This window comes from Thalassophryne amazonica, chromosome 14 (assembly GCF_902500255.1).
Source record: "Thalassophryne amazonica chromosome 14, fThaAma1.1, whole genome shotgun sequence".
NCBI classification, from domain to species: Eukaryota; Metazoa; Chordata; class Actinopteri; order Batrachoidiformes; family Batrachoididae; genus Thalassophryne; species Thalassophryne amazonica.
The window spans coordinates 84,223,536-84,248,640 of record NC_047116.1 but is presented as its reverse complement, the minus strand read 5'-3'; the positions used below and the strand labels follow the sequence as shown (position 1 = coordinate 84,248,640).

General features: G+C 40.2%; 1 protein-coding gene and 1 long non-coding RNA gene across 3 annotated transcripts; one reads left to right on the top strand and one right to left on the bottom strand.

Annotated features, from left to right (window-relative positions):
- Positions 1-528: 528 nt before the first annotated feature.
- LOC117524842 lies at positions 529-11,894 on the top strand. The gene is made up of 3 exons (XR_004564876.1): positions 529-1,354; positions 6,398-6,403; positions 11,882-11,894. It is a non-coding gene; the product is annotated as an uncharacterized LOC117524842 (long non-coding RNA).
- LOC117524841 (uncharacterized protein C21orf62 homolog) lies at positions 5,734-24,894 on the bottom strand. Of its 2 annotated transcripts, none has more exons than XM_034186656.1 (3): positions 24,738-24,894; positions 24,411-24,548; positions 5,734-7,241 (listed from the first exon to the last, which is right to left on the bottom strand). In XM_034186656.1, the coding sequence occupies exon 3, from the start codon at positions 7,177-7,179 to the stop codon at positions 6,391-6,393; it is 789 nt and encodes a 262-aa protein (XP_034042547.1). In that variant the 5' UTR covers positions 7,180-7,241; positions 24,411-24,548; positions 24,738-24,894; the 3' UTR covers positions 5,734-6,390. The 2 variants fall into 2 exon arrangements, with proteins under 2 accessions (XP_034042547.1, XP_034042548.1); XM_034186657.1 differs by having other exon boundaries at positions 5,734-7,242; positions 24,415-24,548.
- Between the last annotated feature and the right edge of the window lie 211 nt (positions 24,895-25,105).

Sequence of the window (25,105 nt, the reverse complement as noted above, 5' to 3'; positions counted from 1 at the left end):
TGACATATTTACAAATACAGATTTATTTGAAAAACTCACCACATGTTTCAGTAACTGTGTGTTATACTGACCAGCCAACCACCGATGCCAGGTGGTTGGTCGGTGGGTGGCTAGTTTGTTTAAAATTATAACCATAAGTCAAAACTGTCTGCCTGTGCAAGACTCCAGTGAAATGACCGGCAGGTCTGTATGGTGTGAAGAGAAATTATCTTTTTTTCCCTCTCTTCTTTCTCTTGGATCACCAGGTCTCTTTTGCTGAGAGAAGGCTGATCTGAGACAGAACACTGACTTGTTGTGTCAGTAGCTGCTGTGTACTGAAATAAACACTGAAAGTTATCGGTTTAGCTTTTATCTGTAGCTTTTGCTATTTGTTAAGGGATTTATCGGTTTAGCTTTATAAAAGTTAACTTTTCATTTAGCGGATTAACGGTTATCGAAGCTAACTTTTTTGTTAGTTGTGCCCACCACTGGAGTAAACCCACACGAACACGGGGAGAACATGCAAACTCCACACAGAAAGACCCCCTCCTATGTTTCTCTCAGAACATCAGTTAATGCAGAGTAAGTCAATCATATCCACTGTGAATGGAAATGGATTTAAAGTCCCACCGCTCCATCGCAGAGCCCAGCCAAGCTTGTTAGGTGGCACAATTAATCGAGTTCATCAGAGCCAGATTCATTCTGTTCATCCAAACAGTGTGATTTCTTGGCTGGTTTTAAACAATCCTAACCCTGGGACTTTTGGCGGCCTTCTAAACCTGTTTCAAAACAACTTGTTTTATTAAGCCATCTGCACTCAATAAGACCGGGCAAACACACCAGCTGAAAAAACGTAGCAGCAGATTTCAGCCTTCAGAACACTGAGCCTACTGTGCCGCTCCACTACTTCACAAAACAGCAGAACGCCACAGTCCTTGTCTAAGTTTTTTTTTCCCTTCCTGTATTTTACAATAGAAGATTTTCTTTAACCTCAATGTGGCTTTTACCCGGTTAAATAATGGATATATACATACAATACATTCTTGCATCATGTGTGCCACAGGCAGTTGTCTTTTCATCTTTACAACAGGCAGTGTTAACTCTAAGTTACAGTTTAAATATATTTAATGCAAAGCAGCAGAACACACAAAGCCTATCCCCAGAAAAACACCATATCTGGTGCACAGTCTGGTTCAACTCTGGATTGTGTGGATTTGTTCCAGCCTGCATACACGACAGTCAGCTGCTGCAGTACATCTTGTTTTTATGATGTTCCATTGATCCCTGAAGGAGGAATTCATCTATTCGGTTTCTCTCATTCCTTCCTCATGCCGTGCCATCTTAACGCACATCTTAACCCTCGATCATTAAAATTGTGCAATCAACTACATTATATAACAGCTGAGTGGATCCTTGTCATTTGATTGGTGGGTTGTATGTCACGTGACATGGATTATTCATAACATTTGTTGTTGTGTTTCATTGACCGTGGACCAGGACATCCAGCTCTTGGAACCATGGCCAGGGTCATCTCCGGACCTCAACTCAATCGAGAATTGTTGGACCCAAGTGAAGAAAGCCGTTGCTGCCAAAAAACCGTCCTCAGTGCATGAACTTCGAGAGGCAATCAAGCAAGCATGGATTCAAGAAGTCACACCGGATTACTGTCGTCGCCTGTTTGATTCCATGTCAAAATGGGTTGCTCAGGTGTTGAAGAACAAAGAACTCCATACGAAGTACTGAGTACTGTATAACAGATGTACACTGTTATGTGCTGTAATTTTATCTAGAATTCTTCTTGCTTAAAAAGTTGATTTTTTTTTGTTTTGTCTCAATACTTTTGGCAACCACTGTAAGTCCCTTTTCTGTTGTTTATAAATTAATAAAATATTAAATAACAAAGATCTATTTTAGCCGTTATATAAAACAAATAATGAATGTTCTTACATTCTTTCAATGGAACGAATATTTAATGTAGTGAAAGATTCATACCATTGAACTCATAAACATTCATTATTTGTTTATTATTATATGGCTACGACAGTACACACGCTCTGATTGGCTGATTTCCAGTCTGATATTTTCCCATATTGGACCGTTACCATGACAATCTGTTCGGATCATGTATTAGATTTGCGACATTGTTTACAATTTTCATGGCGGGAAATAAAAACAAAAAACAAAAAGTGAACAAAGAAAATGGAAGAATTAACAGCAAACGAGCTCGAAGTGGATGTGCAAAATGAAGACCAACAAGATGAAAACGCAGCTCCGTACAGTCAAGAACAGATTGAAAACTTTGAAACTAAAAACACGATTAGAAAAACCAAGTCGAACATGAACATACTACATAAATATCTAAATGGCATCGAAAAAAAACACACAGAATGAAAGCTTACCAGCTAACGACCAGAAGTTCTTCATGGAGGTGAAGAAAGCGAATGGGTTTGACTACAAGCCCAGCACCGTCACCAGCTTTCATATTTGGGCAATATTGGAAGTTTGCGTGTTTATATATAATAGCCATATAATAAACAAATTATTAACCTCGCTTGCTCGATTCCTTTAGTGTTTCTCTACACAGCAGCGTTTATTCAGAATCTCCCCCATTTTGCAACCTGGTGATGTGATCATTTTTGCTTTGCAAAAGTAGATGGCGCCATTGTTTTATGCCTCAGTTGAGATATACTGTCTATCTCTACGAGGTCTGTCCAAAAAGTATCGGACCTTTTTATTTTTTGCAAAAACCATATGGATTTGAATCACGTGTGATTGCATCAGCCAAGCTTGAACCTTTGTGCGCATGCGTGAGTTTTTTCACGCCTGTCGGTTGCGTCATTCGCCTGTGAGCAGGCTTTGAGTGAGCAGTGGTCCACCCCTCTCGTCGGATTTTTATTGCGAATAAATGTCTGAATGATTTGGAGCTTTGCTGCATCAAATTTTTCCAGAAACTGTGAGAGACCTCCAGGTGGACACCATTCGGAAAATTTAGATGGCTTTCAGCGACGATTTTATGGGGATTACACAGATTAAGGAGTGTTACAGCCGGTTTAAAGACCGCCCACAGCGTCTTGAGAGCGCGGCGCGCTCCGAGCGCCGATCGACAGGCTGACACCCCGCTGAAACAACCAGATCATTTCCAACGTGAAGGCTTTGTTGATCTGAGACGTCGTCTGACTTCCACAAAAAAGGCAGAAGTCGTGGACATCAGCACTTTTTCGGCACATTCCACTGTTACAGGAGTTTTTTTCATGGAAAGAGAAGTGGAGGATTGCGCCACCGTGCTGCTCATGGCGCGGCACAAAACCACCTCCGTGTTGGTCTCACAGGACAGCTTTCAGGTGGCTTTCAGACGGCTTCCGGTTGCTTTTCAGTCATGTGAGTATCCAAGAAATTGTGCATGAGCTGGACATGCCCCAACATGTCCTGTGAGGCTTCATCATGGCGTTGCTTTGCGCCATATGGCACCGCACGTCTGTCTTAATGTGCCGAAAAAGTGCTGATGTCCACGTCTTCCGCAATTCCTGTGCTAGTCAGACGACGTCCCAGATAAAACATAGCGTCCAGTTTGGAAATGAACAGCACATTCCACTGTTACAGGAGCTTTTGTCATGGAAAGAGGAGTGGAGGAATTCCGTGCGTCGCAGCGGTGCCGCATGGCGCAAAGCAACGCCGTGATGAAGCCTCACAGGACATGTTCTGGCATGTCCAGGCTCATCCACAGCCGTCTGAAAGCCATCTGAAAGCTGTCCTGTGAGACCAACACGGAGGTGGTTTTGTGCCGCGCCATGAACGGCTCCGTGGCTGAAAGCCATCTAAATTTTCCGAATGATATCCACCTGGAGGTCTCTCACAGTTTCTGGAAAAATTTGATGCAGCAAGCTCCAAATCGTTCAGACATTTATTCGCAATAAAAATCCGATAAGAGGGGTGGACCACTGCTCACTCAAAGCCTGCTCACAGGTGAATGATGCAACCGACAGGCATGAAAAAACTCACGCATGCGCACGAAGGTTCAAGCTTGGCTGATACAATCACACATGATTCAAATCCATATGGTTTTTGCAAAAAATAAAAAGGTCCGATACTTTTTGGACAGACCTCGTACATGCACAGAAAAACAAACGGAGGTCCTCTTCAGCAGTCGTCTGCAAGTATTCTTAAAAAAAAATTCATTAATTTCAGCGCTGTTTGCAAAGATCAGTGGAATGTCATGGATTTATATTTTTACAAAAATAATGTGTTGTGTCAAGTTCTACTGTTGACATTTGATATGAGGAAAGCTAACAGCATCTAGAATGGGTTAGCATGTGAAGGAAATTTATAAAATTTTGTGCTGCTGAAGTAGAAACTGTTCCATAAACAGATATATGAATATAATTTGCAGCCAGCTGTAAGACAATACTGGATATTTTTCAAAAAAAAATCTCTTCATAATAGCTAAATTATTGGATCTCAACCAAGCTAGCTACCTTAGCCCAGTCACTACAATGGCTTTCTATGCTAGTTTGGCATGTTAGCATATAGCTTTTCTGCAGCCAAATGTTATGCAAGTATTGTCCTTATATGGTATGTAACACCACCAGGTAACAACTTGGTACTCAGTTATTGATTTTGCGAAGTTATTTTATGTTAATGTAACACGTAGCTACTGTATACTAGTGAGGATTATAATCAGGTCTATGTTGTTGCTGCCAACACCCAGCTGAACCCAGTGCTTACTTTGAAAGAACTGGCCTGAACTCCCTATATATATATATATATATATATATATATATATATATATATATATATAAAGACCACACCTGTCTACGTTCAGAATATAATTTTTGCATGGTTTTCATAAGAATGTTCCCAGTAGAGACATACTTCATTAAATTACAATTATAAGATTTTTCAAACTCAAACCAATTTGTCCTTCACATGACTGCTAGCAGGTCAGACAACCATGGGTTGACTAGGGTGCTATAGTCAGTCAATGTTAACCATTCAACCCTGAATGGGAAGACTAACTTTTCCTCTGCATCACGCTGATAAGTGAAGGTGTGTAGCAGGTCAAGAACACCCTCTGGTGTCCTTGGTATCATGGTTCCTTAACTGACCACACCTGGATGGAAGCAGAAGCTAAAGACAAAATACGTGCTCTAGAGGTAATATCCTAGAATGTCGGATCCCACTTTGAGAGCAGGTATACAGTCTTGGATATCACTCTAACAGAGATGTACATTAGGATTAGGGATAACAAAATACCACTTTTGCCTATACTCAAAGCTTCTGTATCAGCTGACACCAATCCATACAACAACTAACAACAAGTACAAACAACTAATCTTGTAATAAATACATTTGTCTGGATGTACTTTGCTAACCTAGTAGCCGTACAAAGCATCTAGTCAAACTGTGGAAAAAATAATCCCCGAAAGGAAAATATACACAGCCCCACAACATGACTCAGATGTGCACCAGAAGATACAGATTTTTTTTTTTAATTTCCAATATCCAAGCTGGTAATATTGGACAATACTGATTGAAAACACTGGATAGGCACACCCTTTAAAAGGGTACAGCATGTCTAGACATTTCAGTCATTTCTCATCATCTGATAACAAATGATAACTTTCAGTGACATGTCTGCACATACAGTATAAACTATTTATATTTTCAGTACTGGATGTGGGAGTTGGGGGACAAGGTGTTGAAGAGTTTTAAAGAAATGCTTTGAAAGGACACATTGTCTGAAATGGGGTGAAACCGGTGATACTACCTTTTAGGTCCCCATCTCAAAAATATGTGATGTGACACAACGTAGTTCCTTTAGTAGAGAAAATGAGTTGTGTTAATGTGCTTTTTTGCAGACTACCCATATAATGCCCTATATACAAGCAAAACCATGATATGATGTCTGGGATAGTAAATACTAACCTGAACATTAAGTATTTTAACATTGAGACCGATACAAAAATTAGCATTTAGAAACAAAAGTGTCACAAATGCATAAGGCTATGTTAAGACACGGTATTGAAAATGGTACTGGAGTTCAAAGAATTTCAGTATTGGCGTATGGTTACAGCAATAAATGGCCTCCAATTGGAACAGACCAGTTGTGACATCAGATGAGGATCGATAGGTCACATTGATCAGTTTCTGTTGTTGGCGAAGGAATATCTAGGCAGCAAAACTATATCGCTTGAGTAAAAGTCGATAATCCTTCAGAAAGAAGAAAACGTTGTGCGACAAAGATATCCATCTTTCTTCAAAAAAATTTTTTTTAATAATTCCTTTGGAGCAGCATGGTAGTGAAGCAGGTAGCTATCAAAGATCTTACATATTCCATATACTGTATGTCAGCTCCCTCAGTGTGCTGGAAGTATTCCTGTGCATCCTTTGTCACTTTTATTGGAGAAGTTGTTGTTAGTAGACAAAAGTAATGACGATCGTCTGCAGAGACTCTGAGGCCTGCCCTCTTGGATCATGGGCGACATCATGGGTGTCATCATGGGCATCATCATGAGTGACAGTGGCTGGAGGAAGAATAGGCATAGCGAGGTGTGGAAGGTGCTCAGAGAGGGTAGGAGCAGATGGTCCCACCATGCTGTACGCCTTTAGGATCGAGAGCCCGTTCAACACAGATAGATCCACAAAGGCCATGTGAAGAATGGAAGTGGAAAATTCAGAGGATGAGGAACCTGTTGGAACCGCTGCCTCAGTAGAGATTTTAATCTCCTGGTTGGGGTAAAGTGCTTCTGGAGCTGCACTGTGGATCTTCAGGGTCCGTAGTCCAAACAGAACCAGATGTTGACTATCCACATGTGATGGCCCACAAAAAGACAACTGCAGATGGCTGACGATGCTCCTGTTCACCAGCTCCTCCAGGATCCAGAGCTCCTTCAACCAAACACTCAGTCCTTTGGGCTCTGTCATCCCAGCAGGGGGCAGAGCTGAGCGCAAAACTGTGTGACAGCTGCACATCAAGTTAGCTAGTGCCTCGTTGCAATCCCGGACGGGTGTGGCGCAGCTGCAGTTTCGTAGACTGTAACTGGGGGCGCCGCTGTCAAACAACAGCGTGGTGTTGACTGCTAGAGTTTCTGATGAGGGGGTGGAGCTTGTTGTTGGAGCGACGGGACACAGGAAGAACAACAACAGCAACTGCAGTAACCATGGCAACAAGGCAAAGGAAATTTTGTTTGGAGACATCACCATGGAGATCAAACAGGCTACATCTTCACCAAGTGGAAGCACCAGAGTGTGAAGAGGCGACCAAAACTAGAAAGAAAGAAGTACAGTTAGCATGTGTGCAGTAAATACGTACAGACACAAAGTACACACAACAGAACAGACAGTACTGAGTCAGTTCATATAGATCCAGTCCTCTGTGAGTCATCCCAGCTAAAGGACTCGTGACACAAAGAAACTCCTTCTCCCTCGGTGCCCTATAGTAACCCACTTTTACTTTCCATCTGTTTTTACAGCATGTGCAGGCCATCTCAAGTCCAACAGCCAGCTGAATTCGGCTCCTTATTTTCAGGCCAGCCTTGGCTTTAGTATATAAATGAGCCACTCTCTTTCTCTCTCTTTCTCTCTCTCTCTGTGTCTCTCGCTCTCTTTTTCCGAATTTATTGGGAGAGGTCCTTCCAGGCCTAAGGCTATTGTGGATGGTGCACGGCTGTAAAAGCGCCTATGCCATGTTGCGCTGTGGTCAAAAAGCCAGTGGCCAGCCACATTAAAACGTTTTAGGCATAATGAAACACTGGATTCTTTCTTTCTCCGTTCTGGAATGATGGAAAAGTGTAATGAATAAGCAGACTTGATCTCCAAAGTCAACTTTTCCTTCTTTTCTTGCAAAGAAATCAACTAGGTCTAGGAAAGAAAAAAAAATGTAACAAATACATCTGGTATGCAGTAAATTTTTGCAGAATAAAATATACTCTGCCAGGATAACATTTGGTCCCCGTCCAAATAGAGACAAATACACTCTTTTTTAGAGTGAAATCAGCTCTAGCGTCTTGTCAGATCAAGTTTTCAACTGCATTAAGAGTCATTCACAGCATGATAGAGTTGATTTTACACTGTGATAGAACTGATTTAGCACTGTGATAGAGTATATTTAACCCCTTAAGCCCTAGAGCCTATTTCACCAAAATCACATACCCATACATTATTTCTCAGCTTGTACAAGGTCAAAAATGCAAACGTTTGGATCAGCTAAAAGACAGGTCCTAGGGGATGTTGTGGATGCAAAAAAATTGAAAGTAAATAATACCTGGTAGGAGTAAATGAGGTTTTTTTTCCCCAAAAAAGAATTCCATTTTATGTCTTTATTTGCTTGGCGTTTCAGCTGTGGTTAGTTGATATGTGATTGAAGTGGATACTTTTGTAGAGGAGACTTCGCTTGACATTTTGATGTATAATAAGTGTATGTTGGTGTCAGCATTGGTTAGTTATGAGTGTTCAAATGTTCCAAAACAGGGCAAGTCTCCAAATTTGGGGACTCTAGGGTTTAAGAGGTTTTAACACTATTTGGACTGCAATTAAATGTAGTCCTGGCAGAGTATATTTTACTCTGCAAAATTTACTGTGTACTAAAGAAGACTTTTGTCCATTCCTGATTATGACAGTTGTCTTGCTTTATTGGGATTTTTTTTTTTTTCGCTGATCCTTCTTGTTCTTATATTTCTTGAAAAACAACTATATAAAAGTGGAAGTCATAAGTCCTATATGGGCCCTGATTATTTCCAGATACCGTAGCATGAAGTGGATGAAAGTCTAGTTGGGGGGTGGGGTTCACATCAGGGAATCAAGCCCAGATCCAAGTACACTTGACCCCCAGGTCCTGTATTGGGACCACTTTGTATTGTACTCGTATACAAATCAATGAACTGTGCCTGGGTCCACTTGAAAAGGTGGTCTCAATGCATGGTGTGAAGGCAAACTAGACAAGAAGTAGATCGCTATTTAATGTGCAACGTAAATACTACGTGACAGTCGTTTTCAAAGATGGCAGTGAAAGCGTCTTTCTGTTGTGCTGAAGAAATTAAATGCTTCCAGGTGACACAAACAGTCACAACGGCTGGACATGGCAAACAACAACTCTGAGATTTATGGAATAATTATAGAGTGTTTACATGGGCCTTGGCTGGCGCCTAGCAGCTGACTTAGAACTGGTGCGTACCAGGGGAATCCAACTGTTGTACTCAGGCATGATATGGAGCAATTGTGCCTAATGTGAAAACTCCCTATGACTCACCCTGTTCTGGATGCCAGTCCATCACAGGTTACTGCCACCCATTTTACAACTGGTTGGACTGGAACAATCCAGATGAAGTGTTCCAGTCCAACCAGTTAGAAATGGGGACCTGTGATAGACTGGTGTCCATATATCATGTAAAAGCAATGAACTGATACTTTTAATTTTGTTACTGCTTTGTGATCAGAAATGCTTGATGGAAAATTAAGTTTTGGTGACCTACTCAGGTTCAACCCTGATGCCTCTCACCCTGTAGAATGCTAGGATAGGCTCCAGGTCTTCTGTATCAAGTCGCAATACAAAAATGTGCAAATCAGTACCCAATTTAGTAAATCCATACAGAGCCCTCCAAATGTATTGGGCTGCTTCATATTTCACACATTTTAATTTGTTTATGCCATTTCAAATACAAAAACTAAACCAGGCTTCTCAATATAAAAATTTCTGGAATGATCTTCCTTAAACCCAAACTGAAAGTAAAGCTCTACAACTTGACATCAATTAATTAAAAATACAAAAGCCAAGATGACGGGTTGCATAATTAATGGGCCATTTTAGTATAATACCTGTAAATAATATGTTTTATTACCAGTTTTCTTCAGACAAGTCAGGGGATGGATACATGAACATTTCCAAGTCAATGAATGTGTCTTGGACTTTATTTACATCAGTTATGAAGAAATTAAAACAGTATGGCACTGTACGGTAAATCTGTGTGGCGTTGACAGTTCACAAAAACTGAGTGACTGTGCAAGAAGGGTTCTGTGGCTGTGATTGGAGAAACTGCAGACAGTGCATGTTTTACATTGTGTATCACCAGTTATACAGCTTCATGATGAAGTGATATACAGAAGGATTTTTCAAAAAAGAAGACCTCAAAGTTCAGCTACAATTTCCCAGAAGGTAGGTACATCTGAGATGCAAGCTTAGATTGATGCTTAATGAAATTACTTAATCCTAATTAATACACAAATATATTCACCAAACATCCCTAAAATCTGTCAATGTCAAGTTGCATTCCATACTGTTAATGACGTATTGAGTTCAGTAACCAAACCCAGACCGACATGATGTTCTGCATCAATCTATAAAGTACTAGAACATTAAAAAAATCCTCCAGCAGTCCATGACTTGTAGGGTTACCATCCATCCATTTTCTATAGCTGCTTACTGCAATTAAGGGTGACAGGGGACTGGAGCCTATCTCAGGCAGGGTACACCCTGGACAGGACGCCAGTCTATTGCAGTTGTAGGGTTACATTTTTGTACATTTTATGTTGTACATATTAGGGACAAACATTTACTGAAAGCAATGATTCTGTGTGTGTACTTTAGTGTACCCTCTGTGTGTTACAGCTCATGTTGGCATGGCATCCAGTTTTTTTTAACACACTTTCTGTCCCGTTAGATAAAACTGAACTGCAGACAGCTGTTACACTCTAAACACAATCAGGTGTTGAGGCATGCTTTATTTTCCTTGAAGTAGCTTGCCCCTTCCAGAAAACATGTCCCTCCTTCTTGAAAAAGCCTGTTTCCTTTTAACACAACACTTTATTTATAGGTCGGGTTCCTGACTTTTACCCAGATTTTACTTGAACATCATTTCACAGAATGCGATGAAAATGAACACTGCATCTGCAGCTGTGTCACTCTGGAGAATGAGAAAAAAGGCATTGCTTCAGCTTTTGATTAGTAGGGGAGAGAAAAGGAAACACGTGTGTGTGTGTGTGTGTATATATATATATATATATATAAAATGCAGGAAGGAGTCATTCCTTTGAGGTCAACGGTCAAAACTTAAATTTCACAAAATATGTAGAAAAAAACTGGAGCAACTCCAGTGGAATTTCTGAGTAATGTGGGAACAAAATGTAATCTCGAGCCTTGCAGGTCATGGAGATCTGAAAAGTATGTGTGTGTGTTTTGCCTCAGTTTTTGACAGTGTGCCATTAGATCAAGGGTCCCTGACTCTGCTCGTGGAGATCACATTCCTGCATGTTTTCTGTGCATACCTGCTGCAGCCACAAGTTGAGTTAAATCTGGTGTTTATTAGCTCATGATTTGCTGTGCACACCTGACTTGGTTGCTGACCCCTGCATTACTACTTGTAGAAATTTGCATCTCACAAATGATTTGACCGAGATATGATATAACAAAACTATGCATGCACAGACAGAATATCATGTATATATGATATAGCTCAGTGAGTCAGTCAGGGCAATTCCTGGTGCATACAATTACACTCTTTTGAGATTCCTGCATCTCAAATAAAGGAGGTCCAAAAATGATTGATTTCATACTGAAATTTTGCCCAAACCATTACCTTCATGTAGTGAAGAGCCACTTGTTGCTTACTGTATCTGGGGAAAGATATGGAACTAATACCTTGTAGGAAAGAATATTTTAAGACTGGCAGTCTTGAATCTAGCATACTGCAATAATAAACTGGCATAGCCCATAATCTGGTTTGTCCTATCTGCTGTCATAAGGGGAAAAACTTGAGATTTTTGAATGGGCAGTGGTACATATCAACATGTTGTGCAACTGCTGCACTCACAGCCAACAGTGATGCAATTTACAATCGTGTTATGGGAAACAATGGAGCATCCAGTTTAACGAATGCTGTATGCCACTAATATGTGCATGTGGCCATATCAGAAGTACTTTGTTAAAAGTATTCGTTTTACATCACACAGAACAGAACTACGTGTATCAGCCATTGAGACACAGCAATGACAACAGGGCAGATGTTTTTTTAACCTCTGTTTGAACTCACTGGAGGGATCTTCTGGAAGAACCTAACTGTTGCCCTCTGCTAACATACCATAAAATGAAACACATGTTGCACTGAGAATTCCTCTTTGTCTGATGCCTCAGTTCAGATGGCTGTAAAATGGTAAATCTAGACAGCAATGTCATCAGAACCCTACCCGTTCACACAATAGTGCACTGTCAACATGATTTTAAGATGTTGGAGGAGTGGTAATTTGATTTGTTTTATTTATTTCCATCAGCAAACTCATGCAATAACAGAAAATAAATGAACAAATAGATAAAATCAAACGAAAAAAGGAAAATACATAAAATACTGAAAATACTGAAAAAAAACAACACGTAGCTGAGCGAAAAAGGTCAGGGCTAAAGCTATCTAGCTACCATTTATACCATGTCAATATTAAAACAAAACATTTCTATCAGACTATGAATAGCGACACGGTAAGCAACTATTATTAATTTAGGCCTATACTTGTTGCAGATATCCAGGAAATGTGTTTTCAGATGACTTTGTGACACTGACATGGCTTCCACCAACTTGCAGATTGTAGAGGTATTCTGGAAAATGTTTTTTCATTCACCGCAATGTAGCTCGGCACCTATTGCTCGCAGAAACTTCATATTTGGTGGGTACATGCCTTGGAGGAGTACTTCACATGGGCTTGAAGGCCGGTGGCCTTGACCTACTTTTCAAGGTCACCAATGGTCACAACTGTCAAATCCTTCGCCTGAAATTTCAAACAACCCCCTGCTCACAGGGGGTCGTTTTGACAGTTGGGGTTTTTCCGTAATTATTGTATGGCTTTGCCTTACAATATAAAGTGCCTTGGGGCAACTGTTTGTTGTGATTTGGCGCTATATAAATAAAATTGATTTGATTTGATTTGAAATTTGTTCGCCGCAATGTACCTCGGCACCTATTGCTTGCAAAAACTTTATATTTGGTGGGTACATGCCTTGGAGGAGTACTTCGCATGGGTTCGAAGGCCGGTGACCTTGACTTACTCTTAAAAAATTACCAATAGTTGCATTTGTTCGAAGGCTACTGACTTTTTATGGTCACTGTTGGCCACATCCTCTAAATAAATATAATGTCAATCTTCAATTTTTCCACTGCGTATCCCAGTTTACATCAAACACATGAGGGTTCAACCAAATACCTACCCCACACATGTACATATTACTGCACTTTACATGGAAAATAGTACTGCGCACAGGGCATTTCGTGACAAATGTCTCTAGGTGTTTAACTACCTTGACCTTGAACATTGAATGGTCCTCTCCAAAAGTTAGTTATCACCCGAAACTCACCCAAGAAATATTGCTACCATGTTTGGTGAAAATGGGGACACTTATTTCTGACTTATTGATAGATGGATGATTACAATACCCAGCTGCACCACTGGTGTAAGGGCAATTAGGCTAGTTTCTGGGGTAATGACTACTTTTTCTACACCTTCTAACATGTTCAAGTGGGAGCAGAATGCCTTATGGCTGAGTCATTTTGGGGTTCTTAGAACCTGTAAACACGAAAGGACAACCCAATCTACCAACTGAGGTATATAGTCATCCACAACTTCTACTTTTGTGACTTCACTGCTATAAATAAAACTTGACTTCATTGTGGTTGGTTTACAGTAGCTGCTGTCCTCCATACACACCCACCCTCTCTCTCCGCCTCCTTCCTTCTCTCTCTCTTAGCTCACTGCTAATATTAGTCATCGTCTTCCCAGCTGTTCCCAGCGTCTGACTCCCACACCATGAATCTTTCTGCCTTTTTTTTCTGTCTACCGCTCCACTCCCTTTAGCTGTTATTTGGCTACTCTGTCTGTCCTCACTTCTCTCTTTCATCTCATTGCTTTTCCTCTTATCTGTCAAAAACAGTCATCCTGCGTTTGTCTCTTGACCTAATTCTGTTCTTCCATGTCCTCCTTGGATATTTTTCCACTCCTTTCTCTCTCACTAGCTACAGCACAGTAGAGACCAATGTGAAGGGCTTTCACTCCAAAATCGTGTCTAAATATGTATTTAAGAAGTTACTTAGTCTGCTAAAATGTCCAGCAGTGGTCACCAAGATTTTTGAAGCCAAGATTACTTTTCATGTCAGAGTAAAACCAAATTTATACTGGGTGCAGTTGGGGCATCTGAACAACTTAGCATCACATTTTAGCTGATTAAGCTAGTTCAGAATGATGCTGCTGAAAGCACAACTTTAGACTTAGTCACAGAAAAGGAAAAGAAACGTCAACAGGACAAAGAATTTGACTCATGCTGTGACAATACAATGTATAAAAATGTTTTGGGTTACTCGCACATCAAAGATTTGAAGCAAAATGTCTTACAAAATGAATGTGCCAGTCATGGTTATCATTAGCATATGTATTCACTTGTTAGGAGAGAACATTCAAATCAAATCAATTTTATTTATATAGCACCAAATCACAACAAACAGTTGCCCCAAGGCGCTTTATATTGTAAGGCAAGGCCATACAATAATTACGTAAAAACCCCAACGGTCAAAACGACCCCCTGTGAGCAAGCACTTGGTGACAGTGGGAAGGAAAACTCCCTTTTAACAGGAAGAAACCTCCAGCAGAACCAGGCTCAGGGAGGGGCAGTCTTCTGCTGGGACTGGTTGGGGCTGAGGGGAGAGAATCAGGAAAAAGACATGCTGTGGAAGAGAGCAGAGATCAATCACTAATGATTAAATGCAGAGTGGTGCATACAGAGCAAAAAGAGAAAGAAACACTCAGTGCATTATGGGAACCCCCCAGCAGTCTAAGTCTATAGCAGCATAACTAAGGGATGGTTCAGGGTCACCTGATCCAGCCCTAACTATAAGCTTTAACAAAAAGGAAAGTTTTAAGCCTAATCTTAAAAGTAGAGAGGGTGTCTGTCTCCCTGATCTGAATTGGGAGCTGGTTCCACAGGAGAGGAGCCTGAAAGCTGAAGGCTCTGCCTCCCATTCTACTCTTACAAACCCTAGGAACTACAAGTAAACCTGCAGTCTGAGAGCGAAGCGCTCTATTGGGGTGATATGGTACTATGAGGTCCCTAAGATAAGATGGGACCTGATTATTCAAAACCTTATAAGTAAGAAGAAGAGTTTTAAATTCTATTCTAGAATTAACAGGAAGCCAATGAAGAGAGGCCAATATGGATGAAATATGCTCTCTCCTTTTCATCCCCGTCAGTACTCTAGCTGCAGCATTTTGAATTAACTGAAAGCTTTTCAGGGAACTTTTAGGACAACCTGATAATAATGAATTACAATAGTCCAGCCTAGAGGAAATAAATGCATGAATTAGTTTTTCAGCATCACTCTGAGACAAGACCTTTCTAATTTTAGAGATATTGCGCAAATGCAAAAAAGCAGTCTTAATATGTGCATTGAAGGACATATCCTGATCAAAAATGACTCAAAGATTTCTCACAGTATTACTAGAGGTCAGGGTAATGCCATCCAGAGTAAGGATCTGGTTAGACACCATGTTCTAAGATTTGTGGTGCCAAGTACAATAACTTCAGTTTTATCTGAATTTAAAAGCATGAAATTAGAGGACATCCATGTCTTTATGTCTGTAAGACATTCCTGCAGTTTAACTGGTGTGTGTCCTCTGGCTTCATGGATAGATAAAGCTGGGTATCATCTGCGTAACAATGAAAATTTAAGCAATGCTTTCTAATAATACTGCCTAAGGGAAGCATGTATAAAGTGAATAAAATTGGTCCTAGCACCGAACCTTGTGGAACTCCATAATTAACCTTAGTCTGTGAAGAAGACTCCCCATTTACATGAACAAATTGTAATCTATTAGATAAATATGATTCAAACCACTGCAGCGCAGTGCCTTTAATACCTATGGCATGCTCTAATCTCTGTAATAAAATTTTATGGTCAGCAGTATCAAAAGCAGCACTGAGGTCTAACAGGACAAGCACAGAGATGAGTCCACTGTCTGAGGCCATAAGAAGATCATTTGTAACCTTCAGTAATGCTGTTTCTGTACTATGATGAATTCTAAAACCTGACTGAAACTCAACTTCAAATAGACCATTCCTCTGCAGATGATCAGTTAGCTGTGTTACAACTACCCTTTCAAGAATTTTTGAGAGAAAAGGCAGGTTGGAGATTGGCCTATAATTAGCTAAGATAGCTGGGTCAAGTGATGGCTTTTTAAGTAATGGTTTAATTACTGCCACCTTAAAAGCCTGTTGTACATAGCCAACTAATAAAGATAGATTGATCATATTTAAGATCGAAGCATTAATTAATGGTAGGGCTTCCTTGAGCAGCCTGGTAGGAATGGGGTCTAATAGACATGTTGATGGTTTGGAGGAAGTAACTAATGAAAATAACTCAGACAGAACAATCGGAGAGTCTAACCAAATACCAGCATTACTGAAAGCAGCCAAAGATAACGATATGTCTTTGGGATGGTTATGAGTAATTTTTTCTCTAATAGTTAAAATTTTATTAGCAAAGAAAGTAATGAAGTCATTACTAGTTAAAGTAAAAGGAATACTCGGCTCAATAGAGCTCTGACTCTTTGTCAGCCTGGCTACAGTGCTGAAAAGAAACCTGGGGTTGTTCTTATTTTCTTCAATTAGTGATGAGTAGTAAGATGTCCTAGCTTTACGGAGGGCTTTTTTTTATAGAGCAACAGACTCTTTTTCCAGGCTAAGTGAAGATCTTCTAAATTAGTGAGACACCATTTCCTCTCCAACTTACGGGTTATCTGCTTTAAGCTGCGAGTTTGTGACTTATACCACGGAGTCAGGCACTTCTGATTTAAGGCTCTCTTTTTCAGAGGAGCTACAGCATTCAAAGTTGTGCTCAATGAGGATGTAAAACTATTGATGAGATACTCTATCTCACTCACAACATTGACATGTTTAATGTGGATGCTAACTGTGGTTGATGCTAGCCGTATTTCTAAATCGTTGATTCTATTCACAAGGTAGCTTTGAGGCTAAAATTCAATCTGCTATTCGCAAGGCAATGTCCTTGTTGCAAAATTGGGAACTACAGTTGTAAACAAAACAGTCGATGACGACGAGGTGGTGATACGATCTTGGCCCCCCATTTAAACTTTTAAACTCTTATTTCTTGGCCGATTTTGATGATTTCAGAGTAAAATCATATGTATTCAAGGGTGTTCAATTTTGTTGTTTTGAATGCAAATGCCTTTATCATGAAAAATGACCTGCAAATACTGTCAGTTATCAAGTTGTTCACCAGTGACTATGGCTTTATACACCCTTATACATATACATACACCCTTTGGCCTTTGGCCTCAGGGTGTATGGTTTTCTTCAGGGTGTAAAAAGCCATAATCATTGGTAAAACAACTTGATAACAATTTTATCAAATACAGTGGTCCCTTGTTTATTGCGGGAGTTACGTTCTAAAAATAACCTGCGATAGGCAAAATCCGTGAAGTAGTCAGCGTTATTTTTTTTTACAATTATTATAGATGTTTTAAGGCTGTAAAACCCCTCACTACACACTTTATACACTTTTCTCAAACAGGCATTAACATTTTCTCACTTTTCTCTCCTGTGTAAACACTCAAAGTTCAAACCTTATTAGAAAAAAATAGAACATTTTCCTATAAATAATTATGATGGCTTTTAGAACTAACAAATTAAATTTTAATGATCAACCTACGAGGTTGGACATGTAAGAAATTATTAATAGTGACTCACCAGTATTTCATAGTTCCTCTGACCGCGCCTCTTCGTCGTGGCGCCGCTCCGCTGTCCGGATTGGCTGATTACGCGGGTGGTATGAAAAATATTACCCGTCCGCGAAAAGGGTGTATTGCTATTTATTCTTTAGTGTTTTAACCAATCATATTGGCGTATCATTTATAGGTATATGATAAAGATTTATACGGCCTGCTGTATCATTGCAGAAACTGTCAGCTGTGACTAACACAGCAAAACCTTATATATTCAAAGTTGCTCTCTATAATTTTGTTAGTGTGTTTATAGCAATGCTCACCAATCAGATGTTGCCATTTCAGTTTGGAATTGTGGGAACAACTTTCTGTTGTTCTTTTTAATGACAAAAAACATGTTTTTGTGAAAATAAGGTTAAGATAATACAGACTTGTGGCTTCTACAGGAGCACATACCATAATTGCACAATGTCATAGTTCTTATTGAGTTTATTTTGGATAGTCACAACTTTTTAGCCCATAATCTAAATCTGTATGGATAATGTGAATGGGATTTTTTCCTCCTGAACTGCACTGTTGAGCTCTATACTGTCAACCACTAACTATTACCTTGCTCTCATATGATGATGCTACCCATATGACCATGTACGGTAATTTTCCATGTTGCTCTGATTTATTTTTTCTTGAACTGTTCTAAACTGCAAAGTCATTTAAACCAAATCTAACATTCAATAAGAGACTCTAGCTGAACTGCAACTTTTGAGTGTAAAACATACATATATCTTTTAGAAATGTTCATAATCATGATTTTCTCTTTATTAAACCTGCAGAGGGAATAAGAACATCACCTTTTTCCTCCTGTACAATTCTCACTATGCTGTAACGTGCTCCTCAAGCATATTTTTGGCTACAGAGATGTAATTTTGTATTGTCTTGATTCAAAAATATTTCTAACACATAAATTATATTACTTCCTAATTATGTCACCATGAACTAAAATATGCATTCATTTGTTATGAATGCATAATCATGTGAAAATAAACATATAAAATGCTGTTGTCGTGTTAATGAAACACTATTTTTTATTTATCTATTTTTAAACTTCTGTGAATTTGACTGCAATTAAAAAAGTGACAATAGCTGGTTTATGTTCACCAATAGGACAAAGATATTATTTTGATCTAATCCACTCCTCCTACAAAAGTATGTTTAAAATAATCTTTCATATAAGATAAGTTAAGATAAGATAAGATCAACTTTATTTATCCTAAACAAAATTATTTTGCTAGAGTACTGAAACAGTAAACAGTGAATAATGTTTTTTTTTCAGTAAGTACAACTAATTTATATGAAATGGCTGGAAGACATTTGCACATGATGTTTGATAATATTGCACATAACTCTGAGTAACTCTGAATAACTGTTTGTCATCCTGCAAAAGGAGGAGGAGTTATACAGCCTGATTGCCATATAGGAAAGACCGCTTGTGGCGTTCTGTGGTGCACCTCGGTGGTCTCGTGTCTATACACGAGGTATATAGACAGCTATGCCAAAAAACAATTGTGACGCACAGTAGAGGTGGGCGGATCGATCCTAAAATCGATAATATTGATACCAATGCTGGTATTGATATTGAATGATCCTCGTGTAAATAAATGGTAAATGGACTGCATTTATATAGCGCTTTTCCATCTGCATCAGACACTCAAAGTGCTTTACAATTATGCCTCACATTCACCCCGATGTCAGGGTGCTGCCATACAAGGCGCTCACTACACACAGGGAGCAATAGGGGATTAAAGACCTTGCCCAAGGGCCCTTAGTGATTTTCCAATCAGGCGGGGATTTGAACCAAAGATCTTCTGGTCTGAAGCCCAACACCTTAACCACTAGACCATCACCTCCCCCAAAGTAAAAAGATCGATAATCAAGCCTTTTTTCTCTCCCGCACACACTGACTGCTGCGCACGCAGATTCATCAAAGTCTACTCTCTGTCTGTAAGAGCAGCGCTGCGCTTTGTCACACAACATGGAGCAGCGCACCCTTGTATTGTGGTTTGTCAGCTCTCTACCTCAGGAGATTTTGTTTTAAGTTGTGTTGAGTGATTTTTTTAAACAAAAATGCTGATTGTGATAATAAAGTATTTTGTTGTCACATACTATGCTTGGCGAAATTCTATCCTAGGTCTTTTGGATCCTTTGGATCTATGAAGTTTAAATATGAAAAAGTATCGGTATCGGTATTGATATCAGTGATACTGGGCCTGTATTTACTTGGTATCGGATCAATACCAAAATTCCATATCGTCCAACTCTAACGCACAGACTTTGCAAACACAATGCACAGTGAAATGTAAAAAGGTACATGAAAACTAAAAAGAATGTTTCTAAAAAGTGTGGCTTATGTATGTGGGTGGTAATGCTTCTGTTGAGTTTCTATGTAATTTGTAATCCTTTTACTTGCAGAAAACAACAGTTGCTCCTGGACTGTGCGGATACTCCAGGACTATCCGGAATGACACGAGTGCAGAACGACCATCATTGCCGGGGAACTCACCCGAAACAATATTGCTGCTCTCAGTGAGACATGTTTTGACGGTGAGGGGCAGCTGTAGGGTGCTGGGTACACCTTCTTTTGGACTGGCAAGCCTAAAGAAGACCACATTCAAGCAGGAGTGGGCTTTGCAGTTTGCTTGTCAACAATTGTAAGGAAGCTATCCTCACACCCCAAAGGTGTAAACCCCAGGCTCAAGATACTCAAGGTGCAACTGGCACATGGCCACACTACCACACTGATCTTGGCTAATGCAACAATGTCAGCTTCAGAAGAGGAGAATTTACATTAAGGTCTGTCCCCAGAGAGTGCCGTCACCACTGCCATCACAGTCTGGTATGGTAATTGCACAGTCCAAGACAGGAAGGCTCTCCAGGGTGTGATTAAGACCTCAGAGTACATCTTTGGGGCGGCCTTCTCATCACTGCAGGACATTTACCAAACCAGAGTCCTACATAGGATGCGCAACCTCATCTGGGACAGTACACACCCCCAACACTCACTCTTCACACTCCTACCATCGGGCAGACACTACAGGAGTCTGAAGTCCAGGACTACTAGGCTGGGGAACAGCTTCTACCCACAGGCCATTAGGCTTCTCAATAACTCTCTTCCACACTGACCCCTCCACCACCTCAGTTACTGTTATTTCACTGTCATTCTTCTCCACATCATTACTACTAACATCCTCTAAGTATTTATTATAATAGCTGTGTTCACTATTTATGCATCCACGCACCTTGCGACTCCTGCAGGGGGATTTCTGCTTAAAACTACCCAGTATCACACAAATATGCCAATACTGCATAAACTGCACATCCTCTAAACTGTACATCCTTTAAATAGTGTATATAATGCATTCTTCACCCTAATGTGTATTTTATAATGTGTTTTTTAAAATAATCTACATACAAGTGTTCTTGGGAGACTGAACAGAGTAAGAATTTCATTGTGTGGTATAACTACCTGTTTTTACTGTGCACACGACAATAAAAACTCTTCACTCTGAAGAAACAAGATCGGTCTGATGGGTGACTTCAATGCTTGTGTGGGCAGAGTCTCTGATCCTTGGTGACGTGTTATTGGCCTCCATGGTGTTGCTAAGGAGAATGCCAATCGTACTCTCCTGCTCACCTTTTGTGCACAGTTCCATCTTTCCATTACCAACACCCTTTTCCAGCAGCCATACAAACTGAAGACAATTTAGATGCACCCTCACTCCAAAAACGGGCACCTCATTGATTACATCATGACCTAGACACTCCCATCATGTTCCGCATTGACAGTGGAGTCTTTAACCTTTGACGTCTCTCAGCCAGAAGCAAAGTCAAGAAGCTTGTAATCCATGACTTCCTCTTTGCTGATGACTGTGGACTAGGTGCACACTCCCTAGCTGACATTCAAACTATCACAGTATACGTTGACACGGCCGGTTACGTCAGCATGAAGACCACTACAGATCACCATCAAGGATACTCAACTGAATGCTGGTGATATGTTTTGCTATCTTTGCAGCACATTGGCTCAAGCTGCAACCATCAATGAGGATGTATCCGCCAGAATTGGCCAGGCCAGTCGTGCGTTTGGGTGTCTACAAAACAGACTCTGGATCAATCATGACATCAGGGTCCATAGCAAAGTCTCTGTCTACAAGGCTGGTTCACTAGACTCTTATATGATGCTGAAACATGGACACCTAATGGGTGGCACATATGTGGCCTTGATCAGTTCTAACTATGGTGTCTGTACAAGACTGCTAATATGAGCTGGCTAGAAAAGGTGCCCAAAACTGAGGTGAAATGACTAGTTTATTTGCCAATTGCGCAAGTATACATTTAAGTATAAGCATATTGGAATTCTTGTGCATTTCTGCATGCTGCAAGGATTCTTAAAAATAACAAGGCAAAATATATAAAACACAATAGTGGAAATAACATAGAAAAACTATGGTATTTCCACTATTGTGCAGTGCTTGAGAGATGTGGCTTTGAGAGCACTGAGTCCATCCCCATCACAGCACTACTACACTGGGCTGGCCACCTGGCATGGATAGATAACAACAGGATGCCCAAGGCCATCTTCCATGGGGAGGTGGAGGATGGTGCTCACCATCAAGGTGGTCCTCCAGAGAGAAACATTTTTGCAGGAAGCATGCTGCCATCCCTGAAGATGCCACCACCCATCTGTGCACTATTTGTGGTAGAGAGTGAGCCTCCAGGACTAGCTGATACAGCCACATGAAGACACTCCATTAGTAGGGATTCATCAGCAATGGCGACCCACTCCATGATGATTTCAAGCCTTTCATGAATATTTGCAGTTTGAGTCTCTTTTGTAGGGTTCATTAACTATATCTGAATAATAATAATAACAAAACTACTTCCAAGTTCTGAAATGACTCCACTAAAATTCAATCAGACACAACATCAATGGTAAATGGACTGTATTTGTATAGCACTTTTACCATCTGATATTAGTATAAATTTCTTGGTAAGACTATTTATTTGTTAAAACCACAGCTGTTCAATAAAGATAGAAGTATGAGTGCGCTGACTTTCAGTGAGTCATCACAATGAACACCTCATTCAGCAATGTTGAAACTGACTCAACTGTTTTGTTGACTGGTGTACTACTTTATTTATCTGGATTTACAGTGTATATAAGCTTCTGTGCTGCCATGGAAATGCACTATAGCTGTACATATTAGGACAAAGTGCTCCTATGGCTAAACATGAGAAATAGCTTGTAATATTAAAGTAAGAAATGTGATATAAATGTAAAATTTCCAGTTTATTTGTGACAGTTTGCCATGGAGCTGGATATAAATAAGTTGAGGTTGAACACTTTTTGCTCCAAATGTGACCAGACTGATGCACAGGTTTACAAAATCTGCTAATTACTGTTAACAATTCCAACATACAAATGGTATTCAATTTTCATGCAATGGAAATGTCATAAAAAATTAACCCCTGTAAAGTTGTGAATGACCTACGGAGCCCAAAATGATTCTTATTTTCTAAAATGTATTTGTTTGTGGTTGTTGTTGTCCTGTTTTTTTCAGGGTTGCCACAGCAGATACAGCCAGATTCGCACTGGTATTTGGCACAAGTTTACACCAGATACCCTCCCTGAGGTCTCCCGTCCAAGTGCTAACTAGGCTCTGCACTGCTTCGCCTCTGAGATCTGACAGGTTCAGACTTACACCGCACAGATTGCCTGCATTTTTGTACTAGGCTGTAAACATGCTTATTTCTGCTGTAAAACTGGCCTATTTTTTTTTACATGGCATCTGTGGAGGTTGATTCACTTCTGGATCCAGTCTTAAGCGGCCATTTAAGCTCCCATTCAGGGTGTAGGTTTTGGCAATTCTGTGTTGGATTCATTTTTCAACACCAGAGGTTGCCAATTGGCATTGCATCAAGAAATTACAGCAAAACTGAATTGAAAACAAAACAGAAGCAAATTCAAATGGAAAAATAGAAAACTTTCTCTCCCTGCCTAACTGCATTACCTCAGGGAGCCTTGGTGGATGCTATGATCCATAAGAGACCCATTTAAATAGCAATTTGCCACTTTTCAGGACTTCTGATTGATTTCATCCATCCGACACCCAAAATTAATTCTGAGATAAATACAACCTCTTTGAGTCATGTGTCGTACTTTGGACACATCCCAGATATACTTGTTTTACACACTTTAAACTGTGTGGTCTTGACACTGAAGACAGGTCTTTTAGTGTTGATGTTGAGTCTGTAAAGGGGTGTTCTATCATATTGGCTTAAACGCAAAACAGTACTACCCACAATTCCATGGGGCAAAAAACTGGGATTTGTGGGTGATGTCTGGTACGTCAACACTTATGGAGTCTGCATGATCTAAAGTTATAGTTGAGAACAACCTGTAAAATTTTGAAAATACAGTCCAAAGATCCAAGTCTCTTCCTTCAGACCTGCCACCAAAGCCACACCTCTAAAGCTCAAAATGCTGGAGCTCCCAGACACAGTCAACCCATGAGGCTTTCCAAGACATCAGCAGGAGCTAGTCGCATTATGGTTGGGTTGGGTGTCACCACAACTGACAAACACCACCAGTGTGTACTCTGGATTTAGATATTGCAGAATCTCTGATTCTTCTGCTGGTGGCTCTCAAAACCCTTTTTTTTCCACACGTGTACCTACGTGGGCCACTCACTTAAGGTGGCATGATGCTTCTGTGTGTCTCCTGACAGATCCGTCCATCTTCATCACACACAGAGAGCAGCAGCATCGTCCACGCGTGGGTGCAGGCTGAAGACAAAACCTCATCTGTCTGCCTGACAACACAGGACAAAGACATGAGTCAACAGGACGGACAGAGGAAAAGGAAAGACAGAAAAACAAAGATGAGAGTGAGAAACAAGGCAAATAAGAAAATGAAATACAAAAAGCAGATGAACTGAGGAATAAATATGACAAAAAAGGGGGGAATAGGTGATGGAAACAGAAGGCAAGAGGCGTCTTACTTGTTGAACATGGGGTTGATGAATTGTTCCTCAGAGGTGACGCAAAGATCCTGTTCATTTTCTATGTGTGCCTCTCACTCTTTTTCCCATTCTCTCACTCTGTTCCTCACTCTCCTCCTCTTTTGGACTGCCTCTACAGCACTGGTGTGTGTGTGTGTGTGTGTGTGTGTGTGTGTGTGTGTGCTGCCATCTTGTGGCCCAATATTACATTTCCATATTTGTTATAGTTTTTCATGAACTCGGGACTCTGTGAAAGACATTTTGGTTGGCCAGCCTTCCAGGAATTGTGCAGAGAAAACTGGACAAATGTAGATTTGATGTGACAGTAATGCAAACATTTAGCGCTCATATTTTATAGGGGATGTTGC